This window comes from Sinohyriopsis cumingii, chromosome 10 (genome assembly GCF_028554795.1).
Source record: "Sinohyriopsis cumingii isolate HCF-2022 chromosome 10, ASM2855479v2, whole genome shotgun sequence".
Taxonomy (NCBI): domain Eukaryota; kingdom Metazoa; phylum Mollusca; class Bivalvia; order Unionida; family Unionidae; genus Sinohyriopsis; species Sinohyriopsis cumingii.
This window is the reverse complement of record NC_142970.1, coordinates 62,728,809-62,749,994: the sequence shown is the minus strand read 5'-3', so window position 1 is coordinate 62,749,994 and position 21,186 is coordinate 62,728,809. Positions and strand designations below refer to the sequence as shown.

The 21,186-nt window shown below is 35.1% G+C and overlaps 1 protein-coding gene across 3 annotated transcripts in view; it reads right to left on the bottom strand.

Annotated features, from left to right (window-relative positions):
* Positions 1-540: 540 nt before the first annotated feature.
* LOC149790248 (2',5'-phosphodiesterase 12-like) overlaps positions 541-21,186 on the bottom strand; it is a 30,787-nt gene continuing 10,141 nt past the window's right edge. The window contains exons 3-7 of one of the 3 annotated variants that reach the window (XM_089972273.1): positions 20,241-20,403; positions 18,325-18,457; positions 16,730-16,885; positions 12,448-12,568; positions 541-4,852 (exon numbers count right to left, since the gene is read on the bottom strand). In XM_089972273.1, coding sequence (XP_089828399.1) covers positions 4,587-4,852; positions 12,448-12,568; positions 16,730-16,885; positions 18,325-18,457; positions 20,241-20,403 — 839 coding nt within the window. In that variant the 3' untranslated portion in view covers positions 541-4,586. Of the gene's footprint in view, positions 4,853-11,098; positions 11,511-12,447; positions 12,569-16,729; positions 16,886-18,324; positions 18,458-20,240; positions 20,404-21,186 lie in introns of those variants that run through there. The other 2 variants (XM_089972274.1, XM_089972275.1) reach the window with 2 other exon arrangements.

Genomic DNA, 21,186 nt, shown 5'->3' with positions numbered 1-21,186 from the left:
AAGTAAATCTTCACAGAAGACCGTTGTATGTACGAAAAGTAATAGGATGACCGAAAAAATACTAAATTTTGTGTATGCAAAAATATGATAGAATTAATTAATTATTATTTTTAAGGCTTGATGGTGTACAAAAAATAATATGAAATACGGTAACTCAATATGGCAGCGGTCATCATTGTTTTGGGCAGTTTTTTCATGAGACCATTATAAACGAAACTGTTGTCATAATGAAGACTGAAACTTTGTCCATTGAAACAAAGAATACCAGTTTCCAATCATATGAGGTCTCATAATTGCAAATGGAACAACATAGCTTGACTTACAGCGGGTGTTCCCTTGCAGATCCAACCTCTGAAGATAATGAGCAAGCACAGGAGGCTGGGGTGCACATATCCTTCCATTTTTTCACGAGACTAGATGAGTGTGGCAGACCATATAATGCATGTCATTATCCTAGAAATGAAAGCCACACTGAGGGAATTTAATGTTCACGGTTGAATTTATGAGTCAGACTTCTGCAGTGAAAGATCTGAAGGCTACTTGAATAGAAGTTTCTTTGGTTAATAATAAACTAGTATGAAAAGAAAAAGTTCCAATTATGATTTGTCGATTCTAAGACTTAATAGAACAATAATTCCCATCACTGATCGCCACAAATAATCCTCTTGTGTGTCATGTGTAAATTGGTGTAATTCATGTTAATTGCTTTTGATATTATATTTACATCAAATGTGTGAAGAATGGCAGATATAACGAATTTCAATTATTATTAATAACCACATAACCTCACTGAATATGAAATCTTTGTTCTTCCTTATCCAACAAGAATCTTGCATAAGCAAACCGTATCAATAGGCAATGCAGCTTACTTCTAAATATGACCTGACACTGATTGTTCAGCAAGAATATCAATAGTGTTTCTTTTGTTAAACAATGCTGGCAAAGTCACTAATGCTTGTTCGGAAGTATAGATGAATTATTTACAGTGTTATGCTTGTTGAATTACTTGCACACTTTCAAAGCTAAAACAGTATGGATGGGTAAGTAATTACAATACTTATGAAAATATGTTCTAGTAAACAGTAGATACAATTCTTCACAGTAACTCAATTCCTTGGTCTATGATTACTATCAAGCTGTGAATCCAAGATCACAGTAACCCAAATCCTTAATCCCAACTCAATTATTTGGTCTATGATTATTTTCAAGCAGTCAATCCAAGATCACAGTAACCCAAATCCTTAGTCTTTGATTATTTTCAAGCTGTGAATCAAAGTTCACATTAACTCAATTCCTTGGTCTATGATTATTTTCAAGCTGTGAATCCAAGTTCACAGTAACTCAATTCCTTGGTCTATGATTATTTTCAAGCTGTGAATCCAAGTGACCAATTGACTACTCACATCACAGGAACTATTGCACACCTTCAAAAAGATTTGCAACATACATTGACTTGAATCAATTTCTTCATCCTGGAATTTAGCTACAAACTTGCTGCTAAGGAATATATTCGAAGTTTCAAAACCTATGGTGTGGTAATAAGCACTTGTGCTTCCAATACAAAATAAGGCATGTACAAAAATACCATATACAGGAGCTTTTCCTGGGTACAAAGTTTAGTGCAATTTGTGGATTTGAAGTCCAAAAATGATTTTAAACCAAATTCATAAGAAATTTCCATTACCATATTTTTAAATGAGAACCTAAACTCATGAATATGACTGGTAATATTTCCAAGTATATGCATCACAATTTTGTCATACTAAACATTAATATTAGCATAGGCATCATAATTTAATTCCTAACACTGATATCAGCATAGGCATTATAATTTAAGGAATTTTAACCACTGTTATCAGCATGGGCATTCTAATTTAAGGAATTATAACCACTGGTATCAGCATAGGCATTACAATATAATTCATAACACTGATATCAGCATAGGCATTATAATTGTATTCCTAACACTGATATCAGCATAGGCATCATAATTTAATTTCTAACATTGATATCAGCATAGGCATTATAATTTAAGGAATTTTAACCACTGTTATCAGCATAGGCATTCTAATTTAAGGAAATTATATAACCACTGGTATCAGCATAGGCATTACAATATAATTCATAACACTGATATCAGCATAGGCATTATAATTGTATTCCTAACACTGATATCAGCATAGGCATCATAATTTAATTTCTAACACTGATATCAGCATAGGCATTATAATTTAATTCTTAACACTGGTATCAGCAAAGGCATTATAATTCCTAACACTGATATCAGCATAGTCATTATAATTTATGGAATTTTAACCCCTGTTATCAGCACAGGCATTACAATACAATTCCTAACACTGATATCAGCATAGGCATTATAATTTTATTCCTAACACTGATATCAGCATAGGCATTATAATTTGAGGAATTCTAACCACTGTTATCAGCATAGGCATTCTAATTTAAGGAATTATAACCAATGATATCAGCAAAGGCATTATAATATAATTCATATCACTGATATCACCATAGGCATCTCAATTTAAGGAATTCCAACCACTGATATCACAATAGGCATTATAATTTAATTCCTAACACTGATATCAGCATAGGCATTATAATTTAAGGAATAATAAACACTGATATCAGCACAGACATTTTATGTTAGGGAATTCTAATGCCTGATATCAGCATAGGCATTATAAGGAATAATAACCCCTGATATTAGCATAGGCATTACAATATAATTCCTAACATTGATATCAGCATAGGCATTATAATATAAGGAATTCCAACCACTGTTACCAGCACAGACATTTTATGTTAGGGAATTATAATGCCTGATATCAGCATAGGCATTATAATTTAAGGAATTATAACACCTGATATCAGAATAGGCATTATAATTTAAGGAATTATAACCCCTGATATCAGCATAGGCAATATAATTAAATTCCTAACACTGATATCAGCATGGGCATTCTAATTTAAGGACTTCTAACCACTGTTATCAGCATAGGCATTATAATTATAATCTCAATTTAGAAAAACAAGTTGAGGGGAGATATTCTCATCTTTCAAAACAGATCCCAGCAAATCTACAAAAATAAAAGTACCCTGGAATGAATTCTCTGCCAAATAAATGCATTCTGGAAGATCCAAAGGTAAAGTTCACTTCAGAAATGTTGGCCAACATATTTTACATTTTCTACACCCAGTTTGGCGTTGTACTTGTAGTCACTTTGAAACGTTTCATGCCAAATAAATGTTTTCCCCATACTCACACTAGGTGACATTAACCCATTGTTGATTTGCTTTGTACCTGATAGATGCTGATGTTCACATGACATCATTTGTAATGTAATTTTCGCAAAATATTACTCTAAAGTGAAAACAAAATGTTAGAAAATATATATGCTTTCCAACAAAACAATGTTGCAGCCAATTTCAACCTGTGACCAACGTAAGCAAATTCAACCATGCAGTGCTTTTGATGCTACTGCCCAGCAAATAAATGCGAACTTATTTATTTTGCATATCAAAAGGGAATGAGTTTTATTGGCAGCTCCAACTGATGTGTTATATCTTGTCACTGGTATAATATTTCCAAGCCCTGTGTTACATCATTTCCCTGGTATTATATTTCCATGCTCTGTGTTATATCATTTCCCTGGTATTATATTTCCATGCTCTGTGTTATATCATTTCCCTGGTATTATATTTCTAATCAAGGTATTATTTCATGTCCCTGGTATTATATTTCTAGTCCATGTATTATGTTACATCTCTGCTGTTATATCTCCAATGCCAGTGTTATATCATGTCCCTGGCATTATGTTTACAAAAAAGCTGGTCACAGCCTGCATGGTGTACACAACAAACTGTTTACAAATATAAAACATAATTCAGTGGCCAAATGTATTTGAGGAATTTAACACATAAGAACCTTACCATTAAGGTTAAACAAGTGATTATTATGCTGATAAATACCATGGTAATGTTCTTGATGTCCTTGTTGAAATGGCTCATAAAACAAGAGTTCTGCAGAAATTGTAGCCACCTCCACATACTGAGCCATGAAATGCCCAATCCCAATGTATTCGATTTGCATGAACTTAAAAATATGAAAATCTGAATACTTACACCACTGCCAGCAGAATAGTGATCACTAATATCTACTGGGCAACAAAATCACTTCAATATGATTACATTTCTTTAGATGTGTCTTGTCAAGATAAAACTGAAGCACGATGATAACAAACACAGCAAGTATTTCAAATCTTGTATGGTTAAATCAAGTGTTCTGTAAATACAGTGTCATAGCCATTAACACTGAATGGGTGAGATTCCAGGATTGACTAAAAAATGCATACTTTCATTTTGAGTACTAAACATGATTTAAAAAATGCCATGATTAAAGTCAAGAGAATCCTGAGAAAGAAACACAAAATGTCACTAGATATGAATCTCCATTTATCTGAACACCACACACCCTCCTACCCCCAACTCAGTAAAAGGACAATTCCACTTAAAGATTTTCCAATTTCATGAATTCAAATTATTTGCCAGCTTGAAATCTTGCAATTTTAAGATTTCCATTTTAGTTCACAGACCTGTGCTATATGATCAGAGGGAAATACAACACTGGGCAATGCTGTGTGCTGAATAACTTCCTCATGTTCAGGTTGTGGAATAACCCTCTCCACTTCCAATGTACTGAGATCATAAAAAATGTAGTCCAGCATGGCATGATAATTCTTTAAATAGATTGTGTATGGAACCTTTCCACATGCTGTGTCTAGTTCCAGGGTGTGACTGAAATTCATCTTGGACACTCGTTGCTCATCAGGTGCTGAAACAAAATATTGGTAAATTAAAATGTGAAACTATCAACATACATTGTCTTCTATCCACGAGATTCCAAGATAAATGTAATGAGCAAAATCATGTATTTGATTTATCTTGTGTAGTTGGGACACCACATGAGACAATTGTTTCTACAAGACTGGTTCCACAGTATACATACATTTTAAGAATGACACAAAGACTTTAACTGCGACATATATTCTACTGACAAAAGAATTTCCAGGCAATGAAGATAATTCGTTTTATTACTGCTTACTGCTGAAACCATTTCATATATTTTTGACTTCCAATCTCAACATTTATTATCTATCCTGAATTGCACATGAGTGTAAGAAGGATGTTCATATCTAGGACCAAAATCAAACTTACCCAATGAGTTTGAAGAATGTCATTTGGCTATGCCGATTTAACTGAGGAGGAGGTCGAATTGAACTTTGAGATTACAGTCTAACGTTCGTGTAAAGTATCAAGACTTTATGTTGAGGCCAAAAGGAAGGCCACAGAACTGATATATTTTGTTATGCAATAGGTGATTCAAAGATATCTGCACGACATCACATACATTTAAATGTGAAAATATGCATCAGAGAGATCTAAGCTGATTGTGTAGTTGTTGCATCGCACTAAAATACAGACCTTGCCATCTTCATTTTGAATTTCAGGGCCAAAATGAAAACTGGTTGAGCCTGCTGAAGTTGATGACAGGTCTCTATTTGCTGTTGGACTTTCTCACCAGAAACTTGAGTGTATGACTTTTGTACAACTTCCATGAGCCACTTTATGAATAAAAGATTTATCTCCTTCTTTTGTAAGTCTGTCTTCTTGGGATCACTTGGGGTTTCTGTCATGAAGGGGATGTTGAAAGCTGAGTAGGACTAATATACAATATTTTAAATCCCTCCAACATGACTCAGATCACTCATGGTTTTACAAAAGGAGATTGATCCAAGCCTGACAAAAATGAAGGAGTCTGGTGCCCATGGGTAGGTCACAAGAGGGCTGGGAAAAATAAAAGTCACTGATGGGAGGCTTGGAGGAGAAGATACATTTTCTATTTCCTCTCCTCACCTGATGGTGAGAAATGGGGTGCCTAACCAACTATAATACGCATGGCCATGACAATTGTGTTGTCCTTGGGTATTGCCTCTTCTATATAACTTGGAATAATCCTACAATGGGATGTCTTGATAAGGGAGCTTGAGCTTTTAAATGTTCTGGCAACTCTTGTATTGCCTGCTTTCCGATTCCTCAGTTCGATCAATGAAAACAAGGTGAGAGCCATGGGGAAGGGTACACAAGGCCACTGATTGGAATAACTTCAGTCAGAAAGAATGCACAAGTTGTCTAAGATCATGTTGCAGGAAGCCATCTGAGTGTTATCCATGGTGTGTTAAGAAGCCCAATTCATGACCTTGACAATACTATTCACTGAATCCCATTTGCCAAGAATTCTAAATCAAATTATTTAATGTTCCTAGCTAGTGTGGAAGCAGCAGCGAAGACTTGCCAATACACTTTATAACAAAGTGGTATACTCATTCCTAAAGCAGAACATACTTATCACGATTAAGTATTTCCAAAATAGTATGCATTAGCATGTGACTTCTACCAATGAGACTAGGAGCTAGCTGGCAAATGACTCAAAGAAAAAAGGTCTTTGCTTTATAAAGGTTGCAAATTGTTTTCCATTTGATGTCCAATGATTTCTGCCACTTTTGCTGACTGAGGCAGTGTCCAAAATGAATGGTCAACATCAACAGAAGTTTTGACCTTGTAGATAGACATGACTGTTGGCGTTGGCAGACATATGGATGCAGACGGGATATATTACTTCGACAGCTGCCTAAAAGGTGAATTCCATCCATTCCATAGTCAGATCAGATGATTCTGGCATTTCCATTTCATCCCTTTGGGGATTGTCCACAACTTGTACACCTCGAGTCCATTCCATATGGCAAAGATGATGCCATATCATCAACATGGATAATTATTTTCTATAAGATATGCCAATAAAAGCGGTGGCATTATTAGAATACTGGCTCAGCGTGACTGGTTTGGCTGGTTTCATCAATCAAAATGTTTAACTCTGAAGTAGTATATCAATGTTTGGTCAAACGGATAAGATACCACAGCTTTTAGAATACATGGACAGTTTGCAAGTCTGAGATAAGTGAATTGTATGTGTGTGTGTGTGATTTAGGTTTTTAATGTAGCTTTAACAATTTCCAGTCATATCGCTATGATGACTGCAGTGTGGCAGTTTAAAGTGATGTCTAGCACTGGGGCATCATGCTCAAGACTTGTAGTATAATGTCTCACCCAGTCACATTATCCTGACACCAGGCCGACCAGTCCTAACACTAACCTGTTAATGCCTAGTGAGGCAGCTGTTAGTACCATTTTTATAAGTCTTTGGTATCACTCAGGCAGGGTTCAAACCCATGACATCCCCCATCCGGGGCGGATGCTCTAACCACTAGGCCACTGGAGCAGTACAAGTGAATTGTGACCAATGTAATCATATATTGCAGGTTCATATGGGTGGACTGATTGGTCATAAGTCGGAATGGCATATAGCAAATGATAAATGCCATAATGGTCCATCCATAAGTTTAATTGAGGCTCATTCAGTCTGGCCATCATTAGGAGTCAAACAACGCACTCTCACATCTGACAAGAACATTGTTGTACATGGATGAAGTATGGGATATTGTATATTCATACTTTAAAGATGGAGATAGTGTGAATGTGCACTGTCAGGCCCCATATGTGGAGTGATATTTGACTAATAATGTCATGCCTCATGGGCAAAGCTAAATGCTCATCCCCAACGGGATCCTGAAAAATTTCCTGTTCCATCAACGACAATCTTGACACGACAGCTTTACTTATTACAGAGGACATGCGCAATTCTAACTCTTGGTTGGAATAAACTCTCATTCAAAATGCATTAAGAACTGGTGTTGTCTTCTAAATTTTCATGGGTGGGGTAATGGGTCATCTCGTCACCCCCATGAGAATTGTGATTGATTCTGAAGAAAGCTGTAGGCTTAGTTCATTATACTGAAAACAAAATAGATACTGCTCCTCTTTTGTAGCATCTAAGCTGATCTCTAAGGACATTAGACCAAGTACTCTGTCCACACTGCAAACACTTTACAAGTAACTGATGAAGCGCAACTGATACAAAACAGGCAAAATTTATGAATGTTCTCTACCCTTTGAACCTTATGCTTTTGTTGTCATTTCTTTAATCAAATAGAATAAACAGAGTCAAACATGAAGAAGAAAAAAAACAATGGTATAATATTTTAAATGATTATCAATAAGTTCACCGGATTTTTTAAAAAAAAGCTTTATGCACCATATAAAGCAACATTTTTACGTACTATACCAACGAAAAATAAGAGGGTGATTAAATTTAATGTCATTAATTTGAAGAAGCAACTAGATTGTCTGGAGGATATTGTAGCACATAAAGCAAAAGTGAAACACTGGTTTAAACTGGATATGCCATTAGACACTGTATGGGTAGATAGGGGAGATAACTTGTAAGAGTTGCTTCCCTTTATCATTAAACTATATAAGCAGTTCACTTGTTTCCATCTTTCCGGAGGGCTTGATTTGGAGGTAGCAAAGAAACTTATCATAATGTAATGCAAAGAAACTTATCCAAATGTAATGTGATTTGCAGGAGAAAGTGCCATTTGATCATTTCGATCAGTCTATGACCAGCAATAATATTTTCAAAATGGCTATAATGGTAGCCATATTGCAAGTCAGAACCATTCTAACTAAGAGCCAAGCAGATATAAGAAGTTTTCTGAAGAAACTCCATGTCGAAATGACTTCTGTTGTAAAGCACCAATAACAAGATTCTGAAGATGGCAAATTGAATGGTCATATTGGACGTCAGATTTTCATCATTTTCATTTTGGTTCAAATAGATATCAATTTATTAATGAAAATTCCTTATTTTGATCATCATCCAGGAGTACCATAACAGCATTTACAATATGGCCACTGCAGCTGCCATAATGGAGATGATACTGGCATCATCTGGAACTCCCAAGTCATTTTAAGTCATCTTCTGGTTAAAAGCGCATATCATTATGACTTTCTGTTCTGGAGGAGTAGCAGTAATAAGATTTTAAGATGGCTGCTGTGATGGCCATATTGGATGTCAGTATAGTAGTATTTTTACTTGGGACCAACTAGGTATGATAACAGTTTTCAATATGACTACTAAATACTGGATCTCAGAGCAGCACTATTTTTCAATTATTCCAGAAAGAACAGTGATATACTTAATGCTCAGCCTGACGACTGATGAACAGCCATCGAATAAGTTATTTTGGTCTATGAGAGTAAAACTACAACTGGCGATAATCTCAAGATAACAGTTACAGGTACTGCACACAAATGTACAAATATCTGATAATCAAGAATAATTGCTTGTTGACATTAAGCAATATACAACATCCAGCTGTATGCTTACCATAGCAAAAAGAGATAAAAAAATAAAAAATAAATTTTGGGGGTATTTCGGTATTTTATATTTTCTAGCTGCTGTAACTCCATCCCAAGAGCGATTTTATTTTGACCTAATCTGATTATTTGTTTACAAGCTGCATAAAGTGAGTGCGAATTAGGATGTATTTACTCAAAATAAAAAGATGTCCCATCAAGAACATCGCCAATTCTTTCCTCTTTAATTATTTGAATTATTTGTTCCTTTTGATCCGTCTTGAACAAGTGTCCTTATTTTCGTTCAAAAGCTGACTACTGAATGTAAAGAAGAATGGTTTTAATATGTAATACTGTGCAAATAGTTGTGTTGGGATTAAAGTTTGTAATTTACGAAACATATCAATTTTGTAGATTCTGTATTTTGTAAATGGGGTAAAGAATTTTGTTCCATGTTTGTCAGAGCTCTAAAATAATTTGCTTGCAGTAATCATGTAAAAAATAAAAATATCTTCTACATGAAAAATAGTCCACAGTAACTGAAATTTTAATTATGTAATATTTATCGGCTTATTCCTAGCACCAGTCTTCATTCCATGGTGCAAACATCCCTCCTCCAATTAGTAAAAAACAACATAATCCCAGTTTGATACCTTAGTTACTTCAACTGATTGGAGTTTTATCCTTCTCTGATATGCACTGAAATAGAAAGGATATCAGAGCAGGGAGGGAGAAGAAAAACTTTGTAACATCAGCAGAAAAGTATTATATGATTAGTCTTACCCCCTTCCCCACCTGCAATTACTAAATTGCTGTTTAAGCCAACCCAGTGGACAGCTGTTGGCTTGAAGATAGGACGTCAACAAAGCTTGCCAGAAGTGTTAATAGGATATTCTATGTTAGGCTGACACAGTGAGGCCTAATGCATAAATGCCTTTACTCTGGTACAGGACTGATCAAAGGTAGAAAGAACATAAAGTTGTGAAAGATTGCCAAAATGTAGTTCTCGTGACACTATCCAAAAGTGCACTATCATGCAGTAATAGCCCTAATTTCATGGGATATATTCTTATGAACAAACGATCTCTCACAGTAAGAGAGTGATAAGCACTTTTGATAGAATAATCAATTTCAAGATCAAGTCTGCCACAATACCTGAGAGAGTGAGGATTCCACCTATTCCTTCATCTGATTCAGACAATTAAAAACATAAAGCTTTAAAGAAGCAAAAGAATATATCATAGTCATCACCCGCACTGATGCAATTGAAACTGGATTTCAACAGTGTCCGGGGGAAGCAGAACATAGCTGATAATTAGCTAGAAGCTTAGGTTGTCAAAAGCTCCAAGAAACTGAATCATAGTTACCATTGCACTATAAACAACCCTCTCCGCAAACAAGCCAAGAATTTCACTTCTTCCCCTTGCCAATGCTAAAAAGAAAATAAAGACTGTCTTACAAGTAAGGTTCCAAAATGAAGCTTGACTCAAAAGTCCATTGGGACATTTAGATAGTGACCAAAGAACACATGAAATATGTTCAATGTGTTTCTTTAATGCACTAATTACAGAACAGTCTTCAATCGCAAACCACGGAAGTCTACTGAGATGTGTTTGGCATCATAAACCTTTTAAGTTTATTATTTTGGCTGGAGTAATGTATTTGCCACCCTGCTAAAAAAAAAAAAAAAACCTGGTTCCTAGTGGATACAAGCCAGGTGTGAAGATGGAGAAATTGTGGATTCTTTTGCAAGACATACCGTTTGTGATGCAACAGTAGATCCCTCTAAGAACTTCTGGTAAAAAAGGTCAAAACCACAACCAACAGGATCTCTGGGGAAATGTAATGTGGAGGTCCTGACTGAAGAACCTTAAGACCAATTCTGAAAGGTGGGAAGGTGCAGAATTGATCCCACTGCAGTCCGAAGGCATCCACTGCCATATCCTCTGTCCTGGAATTGGAGAGACATAAAGAGGGAGCTGGTTATTCAACCTTGTTATAATCAAGTCTACCAATGACTTTTGCCACAGATGAAAACATGTCTCTGCTAGCAACTAATACAGAGAATATTCCATGTTCATCCCTGTTTGGACAGGTTGTTTGCTGGAATATTTTTCTTGCCTCGGGTTTGGTGGACTGAGTGACTGCCTCCAACACTGACCAATAGGTCTAGGCTCCTGAAACAAACAGAAGCTGCATGATTGCCTATAGAAATCTGAAGCATGTTATGACTGATGTTGTACACAGTGAACATGATGCAACGTTTTATGCGGTGTACACGTCTTGAACAGCAAGCAAAATATCCATCTTTTCTATGTTGTTGGGATGAATGACAGATTGTCCCAAGTTTTAACCAAGCAACATGGGAGACTTCACTAAGTAGAGTATGACCCTGGAGTACTAACACCTTGAAGGACATAATAGTGATACAGATTTAGGTCCCCACAACAGAAAGTCCATTTTAGATTTCACCCCAGAGAGACTCACCATGCTGGGGAGGATCCAAATGCTAAAAAGCCTTAAAGGTTTGATTAAAGGAGGTCCAAATCCTCATATGTTATAAAAGAGTTACTGCTGAACATGTTGGCAAAACAGATTATTTACTTTAAAAAATCTTTGTGACCAACAAAGAAAAGTTATACTTTATAAAAACACCAAAGCTATATGGATGTACTGCAGAGTATCATTGCAGTGTTTCACAATAATGCACATCATTCAATATACTTTCATTTTCATGTTTGTTTTAGTCATCATTGCTTAAATAATGTGGGCTATATACAGTACCTATATATTATATTTCCCTAAAATCACTCTTTTTAAAAAAAACCTTTGCGAATCTCTAACAACATTATCTCTACTTTTGCAAGTTCATCCTTCAGTAACTGCATCACATTCAAAAACTCGTCTGAGAGAGGTAATACCTGTTCCAGCTTAGACTATTTCTTTTACACAAAATAATTTGTTAACACAACACAATATGGGATACACATACTGAGGATTCCAAATTATTCATATCTGCTTATATACATCATTATACAATTAAAAATTATCTGTAATTATGTATCTCTTAATAGTTAAAACAATCAACACTACAAATCCTCACATTTGTCTTACCATTTTGCCAATCGGCATGGTCCTCTCTGATCTTATTTGCTGTGAAATATTCATACATGCTTCCATGGGGACTGGTGTTAAAATCCCCACAAAACACCAAAGACACCTTGCACTCCTCTTCCTGGTAGAAACCAAACAAAGTAAGGAATGTTCTTTGATAATGAAATGGATACATGTTCTTTATTTATCTAAATACAGAACATGGGTACGCCAACAAAAAGACTACCACAGCGAGAAGCTGATAACTACAATCTTAGTAGAAGAGTTATAGGGCAAAGGCAAATATACAATTAATGAACCTGCTTTTATTTTTTCGTTAAAAACAATTATTGATGCATTGAACTTTAAGGTGATAATCTGTGTTAAACAAAATGTGAACTCATTTTCTTTCTATAACATGTGGACCAGATTTTTAACAATCATCTCAATATTTGTTAAAAAGAAAATTCTAAACAACATTGTTGTTTTCATTTCTTTTCTTCTACAAGAACAGTTGAAAGAATTTAAAATAAAAATATAAAATTGTGACCCAGTGATGAAAAAGTCTCATTATTGCAACAAAATATAATGTTTCTATATGTTTTACATGTACATGCTAATTGTGATAATTGTTGATTATGCAAACGTTTGTCAGTTTTATCGTCAGATTTATTAAACGAATTTGATTCCTCAGTATTATTAATAGACAAATTGAAAGTTACCCATTTATACTTGCTTCCTTAACACAAATAATAATAAAAATTGTGCAGACTATATTTGGCATTCTGAAGCTGAAATGTTTTTTTGACTGTGCTGGTATTTTAGATGATTCACATTGTGCAATGTTGCTTCTCCATGTAATCAGTGCTGCAGCAGGGGACAAGATCAATGGGTGCACAGTTCAGAAGTTTGTTCTTCGATTTCTAAAGCTATTTTGTTTAAGGTCATTGAACCAAGAATTCAGCACTTAGTGGTAGTTAGCAAACTTGTTTAAGACCAAATGCTGTAGCAACAGTATCCCTTAATTATCTGACTGTAGCTCTTCTGTTGCTATTAAGAGTATCAAGTTCATGGTACAAAACATCCTGTTTACCAAACTGAACTGGTAGGAACCAGTATAAGTTTTTAATTAAACAGAGCTAGTTTTCTCTGAATGTGGGGGCATTTCTTACCATGCCTTGAACCTTGACATGGCTCCCTGAGTCTTTCTTACCATGTCCAATATTTTTAAGACTTCAATATAGGATTTCAATAGCAATGTACTTGGTCTCTACCCTCTGTCATATTTGGTGTCACTTAGCATACCAACTTCATCAGAGAACTCACTGTCAAACATTCTGTCTAAAATATTCTTGCTAACCTCAACTAACTCTAATTTCTCAGCTGTAGTTACTGTGAAATGCCAACAAGCTCCTCATTACTTACAGCACCTGGCCATTATCCCCAGTGGTGAAAGCAGCTATTTTCACATAATATGACTGTATTTCTTAATATTAAGAAATTGCATTCGCTAAATCCAGGCTGTGTGTACAATACAGAAATTTTAGATGTGCAATACTGAAACATGTAATGTACTGAATGTCAGATCGGACATGGAAGATTAAATGGGTGTGTAATATAACTGGTCATCACAGGAACCAGATTTTACTAACTAGGTGAATGTCACAGGTTTTTACAGTCAGCAGGACATACTTCATATATAAATAATTATCACAATTAGCATCTATATGAAAAACACGCATTCTACTCAGCTAATTCCTACAATCATTTATGTGTATGATACAACATTAACAAGCTTAAGATAATATATCATAACACACAATGCATAACTGAATAAACAAATTTATTCCTACTTCCAGCAGCACTGGTCAGAAAGGGTCTACTGAGTTAGTTAGGATGCATATAGGTCTATCATTAATGAGCGTATGTGTGTGTGTGATTTGGATTTTTAATGTAGCTTTAACAATTTTTCAGTCATATCATTATGATGTCTGCAATGTGGCAGTTTATAGTGATGTCTAGCACTGGGGCATCATGCTGCAGACATGTAGCATGATAACCCACCCAGTCACATTATCCTGACACCAGGCCGACCAGTCCTAACACTAACCTCTTAATGCTGAGTGCCAAGCGAGGCAGCTGTTAGTATCATTTTTGTAAGTCTTTGGTATGACTCATCAGGAGATCCAACCCACAACCTCCCACATCCGAGGCAGACGCTCTAACCACCAGGCCACAGGAGCGGTCTATCATTAATGAATCTATGTGATTATAACACAAACAGTTAAGTATGTAAGGCATAACATGCAGGACATAATGGCTGTTTGACTTTTTAAGGTGTAGCAGCAACAGATGCATCCAATTATCACGTTTTGTTATTGGAATATAAACAATAAATGAACTTGTAACACGTAACATCAACAAAGACAATAAAACATAAAATATATGTTAATGCTACCTCTTTTTGCAAACAGGGTTTAGAACTTATAGAGATGCATACACTCACAAAAATCATGACTCAAGGTAGGCCAGTATGAAAATAATATGTGGTCCTGAGTTAATTGCAAAAACATAATCTAAGACAGTAAAAGAAGAAATATAGTCCATGATGAGCCTCGTTTACTGCATGGTGAAGCAGTAACATATATCACAACCAACCTCACAATTCTATAATGAACGGAGAAAGAGAAATGAACAGCAAACTCAAAATCAAATCAGTAAAGTTGTTGTTGTTGTGGGATTTAACGTCATATTTCAGACACGATAGGCTATACATGGCGGCCAGTATTAATGATGGAGGAAGAACCCGGGAAAACCCCGGAAAGAACCAACAACCCGTGAGAAGCTACTGGCAAGCTTTCTCGCATACCCACATTGGCTGAATCCGAGACTCAAACTGTCACAGACAGAGGTGAGATGGCAGTGATCCGTAACAGAGAGCGCTTAAGACCACTTGGCCAATTGAGGTCCCCAAATCAGTAAGGCATAATATATTGGTCACAATGACCTACTGATATGAGACTAGTGCTCACCAAGATAAATAAACAAGTTTCATGATTCTTGATAATTATGTTAGTAAGTGTATGGCATGCCATAAAATTGTCAGCATGAGCTAAATGCAAAATTTAAGAAAGCAAAATGTGCAATATAGGTCATATAAATTTTTTTCTAGTAAAAGTGTAGCACTAAAAAAGCTGTATACTATCATGTAGTTTAATGATTAAAGCATCAACAGTAAAAACATCAAATTTAACAAAATTAAAAAGTGAAAATTAAATATGAGTCACACTGTCCTACTTTTAAAATGAAGGTGCAGTAGACATCAAGATGCATTATCTCAAAATGTTCATGATTACAGGTATCACAGTACTATAGGGCAGATTGGATATTTAAAAATGTGGTCACAAGCTAAATGCAAAAACTTAACGAGCCAATAAAGTTTGGTTATGGTACTAAATGAGAAACATACAATTGCATTCTACTCTCTAGTTTGATTTTTTTTTGTATAAGCAGTACCTGAAGTTGAATCCTATTCAGTGAAGCTAGAAATATGGGTCACTGTGATCTACTTTAGGTGACAATGCTGTAGTACTCAGCATGATGCATCACCTTATGAAGTTTCATGAATCTTGGTATAACAGTATGCATACCAGGTGCTCAAAACCTATCTAGTTATAAGGTAAATGCAAACAGTGAACATAAGACAGTACAAAATATGAAATCTATGTCACAGTGACATTCATTCTTAGTATTGGATTGGTAATAATCGAGAATCGAGATGCATATGACCATCTAGTATGATGATTCTAACATGAACAGATGAACAGAATTTGAGATATTTTGTTTTACCCAAAGCCACTGACGCATGAAATATTGGTCACTGTAGCCTACTTCTGTGATTAGCACTCATTGTGATGCATCCTTTCATTAAGTTTCATGATGCTAGGCTTAGTATTTTTCATACAGTGTGCAAAAATCTCAAGCTACATGCAAAAATCTAACCAATAATATACAATTAATGCACATTATGGACAAAGTCAGTACTATCCCCAGTTGGTAGATGCTATGAAAACCAGGTCCAAATGTTGTCTATTACTTAATAGAATGTATGAAATTCAGTGAGGGTGTACATTGGTACATGCTTTTATCCATTCAGATGCTAACACTGAGGACATTATGTCTAATTTGTAGAGATGAGCTCAATAAAGAAGAAAACACATTGCTAGCCAAGTGATATAGGAACAAATCTATTGTTATCTTTGGCAACTTGTGTCAATGGCAAAATAAAAAGCGAAAAACAAACCTTTTGCTTGTATATTTCTAGCATTTCTTGTACATGTCTAAGGGCCACTATCCCTTGAATGAGTCGTATATGAGAGGCATTCGGGTGGGAGTAAAGGTGTGTGTTTGCTACAATCAGCCTGTGTCCTGTACAGTCAATGGACTCTAAAGCAAGCACCTGAAATAGTTAAAAGAATACATCATGTATGCAATTAAGTGTTAAGCCAGCTTTATAAAGAAGTGCTAGAATTCTTGAAACTGGTGTTCTACAGATGAATAATTAAAAGGTTAACTACACCAACCCCTCACCGATTCCATCAGGAGCTACATACAGTTCGTGTGGGATTGAGAATATCCATTTTACAGTTGCAGACTCCTAAACAACTAACTTCATCAGTTGTGGTAATCTTCAACATTAAAAACATCTTCATCATGTGACATTAGTTTCCGTTTCAAACAAAGTATTTAAAATGAATTAGGTACTTTTAGCTGTATTTAATGATGCTGACGTGAACATTTATAGAGTTAAAGGTAGGATAAAATCTGAGATCCCATATGGAACAAACTATTCTGTAATTTCATTCCAATATCGCCACTGTTAGACACCAATTTAATCCATACACAATTAACAACATTGGTTAAGACTTCATTTGTAAAGTAAATAGTTAAGGTGTTTCCTTGCACTGCATAAATTATTTAGTTGTATGGGTGTGAGAGAAAGAGTTCAACTTCAGCATGGCCAAACCATATGACTTTGTCATCTATAAATAGAAACCGGAAAAATCTAAACCAGGTTGGCCCACCAGCAAACAATCATGAGGTTATTAATTTCTTTTCAACAAGAGGAAAAAAATACACCAACGGTATACAATAAAATTAATTCCATAACAATGAATATCTCGATGTTAAAGATTCTTCAACGCAAATGTAATCAAGCAGAAAGGGACCACATGTATTAACGTTTATGAAACAGAAAGAGAAGTGCTTTAATTTGCATTGTTTCATTTTCAATCAAATATCAAACCGTTATAACCCATCAAAGCGATAAGACAATGCTCGTTCTGGTGCTGTCTTATTGCCAACATTGGTTGGAATATGGGACTACAACTGAATTAAAAGAATAAATCATCTTACAGAACAGACTCTGATGTTGAGACAGTTAACTTTTAATAATGTACTTTAAATAGAGGCAGATTTTTTCAGTAAAAAGCAACATATATTGGCGTAATGGAACCTCTGTTTAAAATTTCTATCTTGAAAGGCATCACATGATGCAACACTACAATCAATAAAATGCACCCAGGTAGGCAGAATTACAAATCAAAGGAAATGTGCAGACTGACAAAATCTGTCTAGTCTTTGAAATTCTGGTATAGAAGAAGCTTAGGAAGAAATGAATAAATAGACACAATCTGACTATTCTTTGAAATTCTGGTCTAGAAGAAGCTTAGGAAGAAATGAATAAATAGACACAATCTGTCTATTCTTTGAAATTCTGGTCTAGAAGAAGCTTAGGAAGAAGTGAATATACAGACACAATCTGTCTATTCTTTGAAATTTTGGTACTGAGACCCTTCAAAAGAAACAATGTACAGTGTTAACACAAACTATATCAACCTGAAGTGCTGTAGCCCTTGTTTCAAGAATTTCTTTCAGGACTGGATTAAGGTAAGTCTTCTCCAAAATGTCAGCACAGCTAGGGTCTGTCTTTAACTTGTCTTTAAGGATGATGTCATGCTGCCCAATACACCTGCAATTCTAGGAATATTTTAATCTCAATCTTTTTTTAATGGGTAATCTATACACTCGTTTTAAACCAAAATAAATAAATTTATGAAAAATTTCACTGAAAATCACATTTTGGTAAACTTTGATTTAAAAAAATTCAAAATGTAAACAGTAAACAAGAGGCCTCAGTAAGCCTGGTAGCTACCGCAATGCCAAATATTGACTGAAAATAGCAGCTATTGATTGATGACAGACCATGAACACCGGATGAAGGGCCATACAATAAGTTCATGTGTACTTATGGTCAGATGAGGTATAAAAAAAAAATGGATATAAGGCAATAAGATTTCCTGAAGCATGACATATACAGTACTTAATATGCAATCTATATTTTAGGATTCTGTTAATGGTGTTCCCAATGTCCTATATGCTTGACATTTTATCTAAAATCTCCATAACAATACCGCTAAATAGTCGCTGACATCCACTTCCTCTACCAATATATCCAAATAATAAATATTATAAATAATAAATATTATTATACCTCCAAAAAGTGTCAATTACTGGCACATAAAATGTCACATTTTGGGGAACAAGATATTATGTCTCTCTCACATAATCATGTCTTCCTGACATGACTGTCTTGCCATGTTTTGTTAGATTTTGTGTATTAATCAATCTATTGCCCTTGTTTGGGTCAGATATGGAGATTTGTTCATCTGTGAAAAGTCATGTTCCCCTATGACTTTCCCTCGTAGAACATGACTTGCCTTGTATAAAAATGTCTTCCTATCTCCCACTAAAAAGAGCAATAAATGTACACTAAGCCCTGTCATGCCACTCATTCTGAAATGCAACTTAGTTCTGTCACCATTGCTATTTAACTGATTTACCAAGCAAAGGAAATAGTATTGACCCTTGGATATTTCCAGACGTATTATGATGCATAACTAGTGCAGACACTGATATCGATTACAATATATCAGTCACTGATTAAGGTATATTCCAGTGATCCCATCAAGTACAACAAACACTCAACAATATCACTCATCAAGAATCACCATTAGCACCTTGATAAAAAGAAAATTTACTGAACGACAACAACAGACTTCAAAGGGTCACTTTCAGCTCTGCTGCTCAACCTTGCATGAAATTTAATGTTTGTCACATAAACACACAACTAGTTTCTAACTGATTTGATCTGATCTTTGTGTTGCTGACAATCAAGTGTATACGATGTTTTGAGAAAGTTATTTTCTTATCTAAAACTATGTTTAACGAACAGTCCCATATTCCAACTGTGCTATCTTCATTTAGATACGAAATGCTTTAAATATATATTATCAATTCATTAATCCAATGTTAATTATCCCAGGCATAACTGTTCCATCAATCTTGATATGTTGGGTCAGTTGCGCTGACATGTCTTGAGGTCACAATAATGAATAGTTGATACATGCAACTAAGAGGTATTATGGTTACCTGTCACTTAATTAAGTCCATTTAGCAATATGTAAATGTGTCAAACAATGAACTCAGTCTTTAGGTAAAATTTGTTTATCCAACAACATCAGGCACATGCAACAATACACTTCCAGTTTTGAGATATTGGACTTTACATTGCAGGACTTCCAAATGTGAAAATTATCAGAACCCATTGAGTATAAGACAGAAGTTTTATACTTGAACCAGAGTTCTAAATTAGATGAATGTACATTAGGACAATCAAAGTTTGGCATAAAAAATTGATACTTATTACAAACGTATGCCTTTTCCATATTTTCAATGCTTTTAACAGTAAAAACCTGAATTTGGATGTCCTAAAGAAAATGGCGGTTCCTTCTGTAACTTGTTCTCCCTTTTCTTTGTAGTAACCTTCAAGGCCAACGTTCATTAGTGAGGGCAACAGGTCATCTCTGAACACTTTTCTGTCTACTTCCTGTAGACAAAGAATATCACTGTTGTACCCTGGAGTTATAAAATGTTTCCATTTGCTGTAATACAATCACTATTTCACAAGACAGTGGTGACATCAAATATCACCAAGTAACTTTGAATATTTATTATAAATTAATATATAGAAATAACATCAGCTTATCATTACAAATACATAACTGAACATTATAATAATTAAGTATTGAAATTATATCTGATGTTCAAGAACAATTAGTAGATGTGTGCAATATATCCAAAAAAAACTCCAATTACCATCTGTCTGAAACTATTTCTTTAATGGTGCCATGTATAAATGAATGTTAAATGTAAATTAATAGGGCTACCGACAATGTGTTAGTAGCCACAATGATCTCCAATGTCCAAGAGTGGACTTCCACTGCTATCATTGCTAGCCGATTCTCCAATATGTTAACCCTATCTAAACCTTGGTGGATCAATCAGTGCTTTGTCCTAGTGACATCTATTGTAGTTCACTGCTTCCTCCCTTAGTACGTTATGATAACTAACGAACAGCAAGTAACAGTGGTGCATTGTACCATGACCGAAAATGGTGGAGGCAATAGACTTTGAAAGGAAACTTTGTACATTTAATATCGAAACTATGACTACGTACCAGAGAGAAGCCATTACAGGTGTATATTTGTATAAACATAAACTGGCAGTGGAAAATTACCTATCTGAGCCCATTTCAGCTGAATGCTCCACTTGTCTCCGTCAAATCTGAACAACTTGATTTTGATTGGATGTGATGGCTTTCCACTGCATCCAATCACAATTTATAGACACAAAGCACTG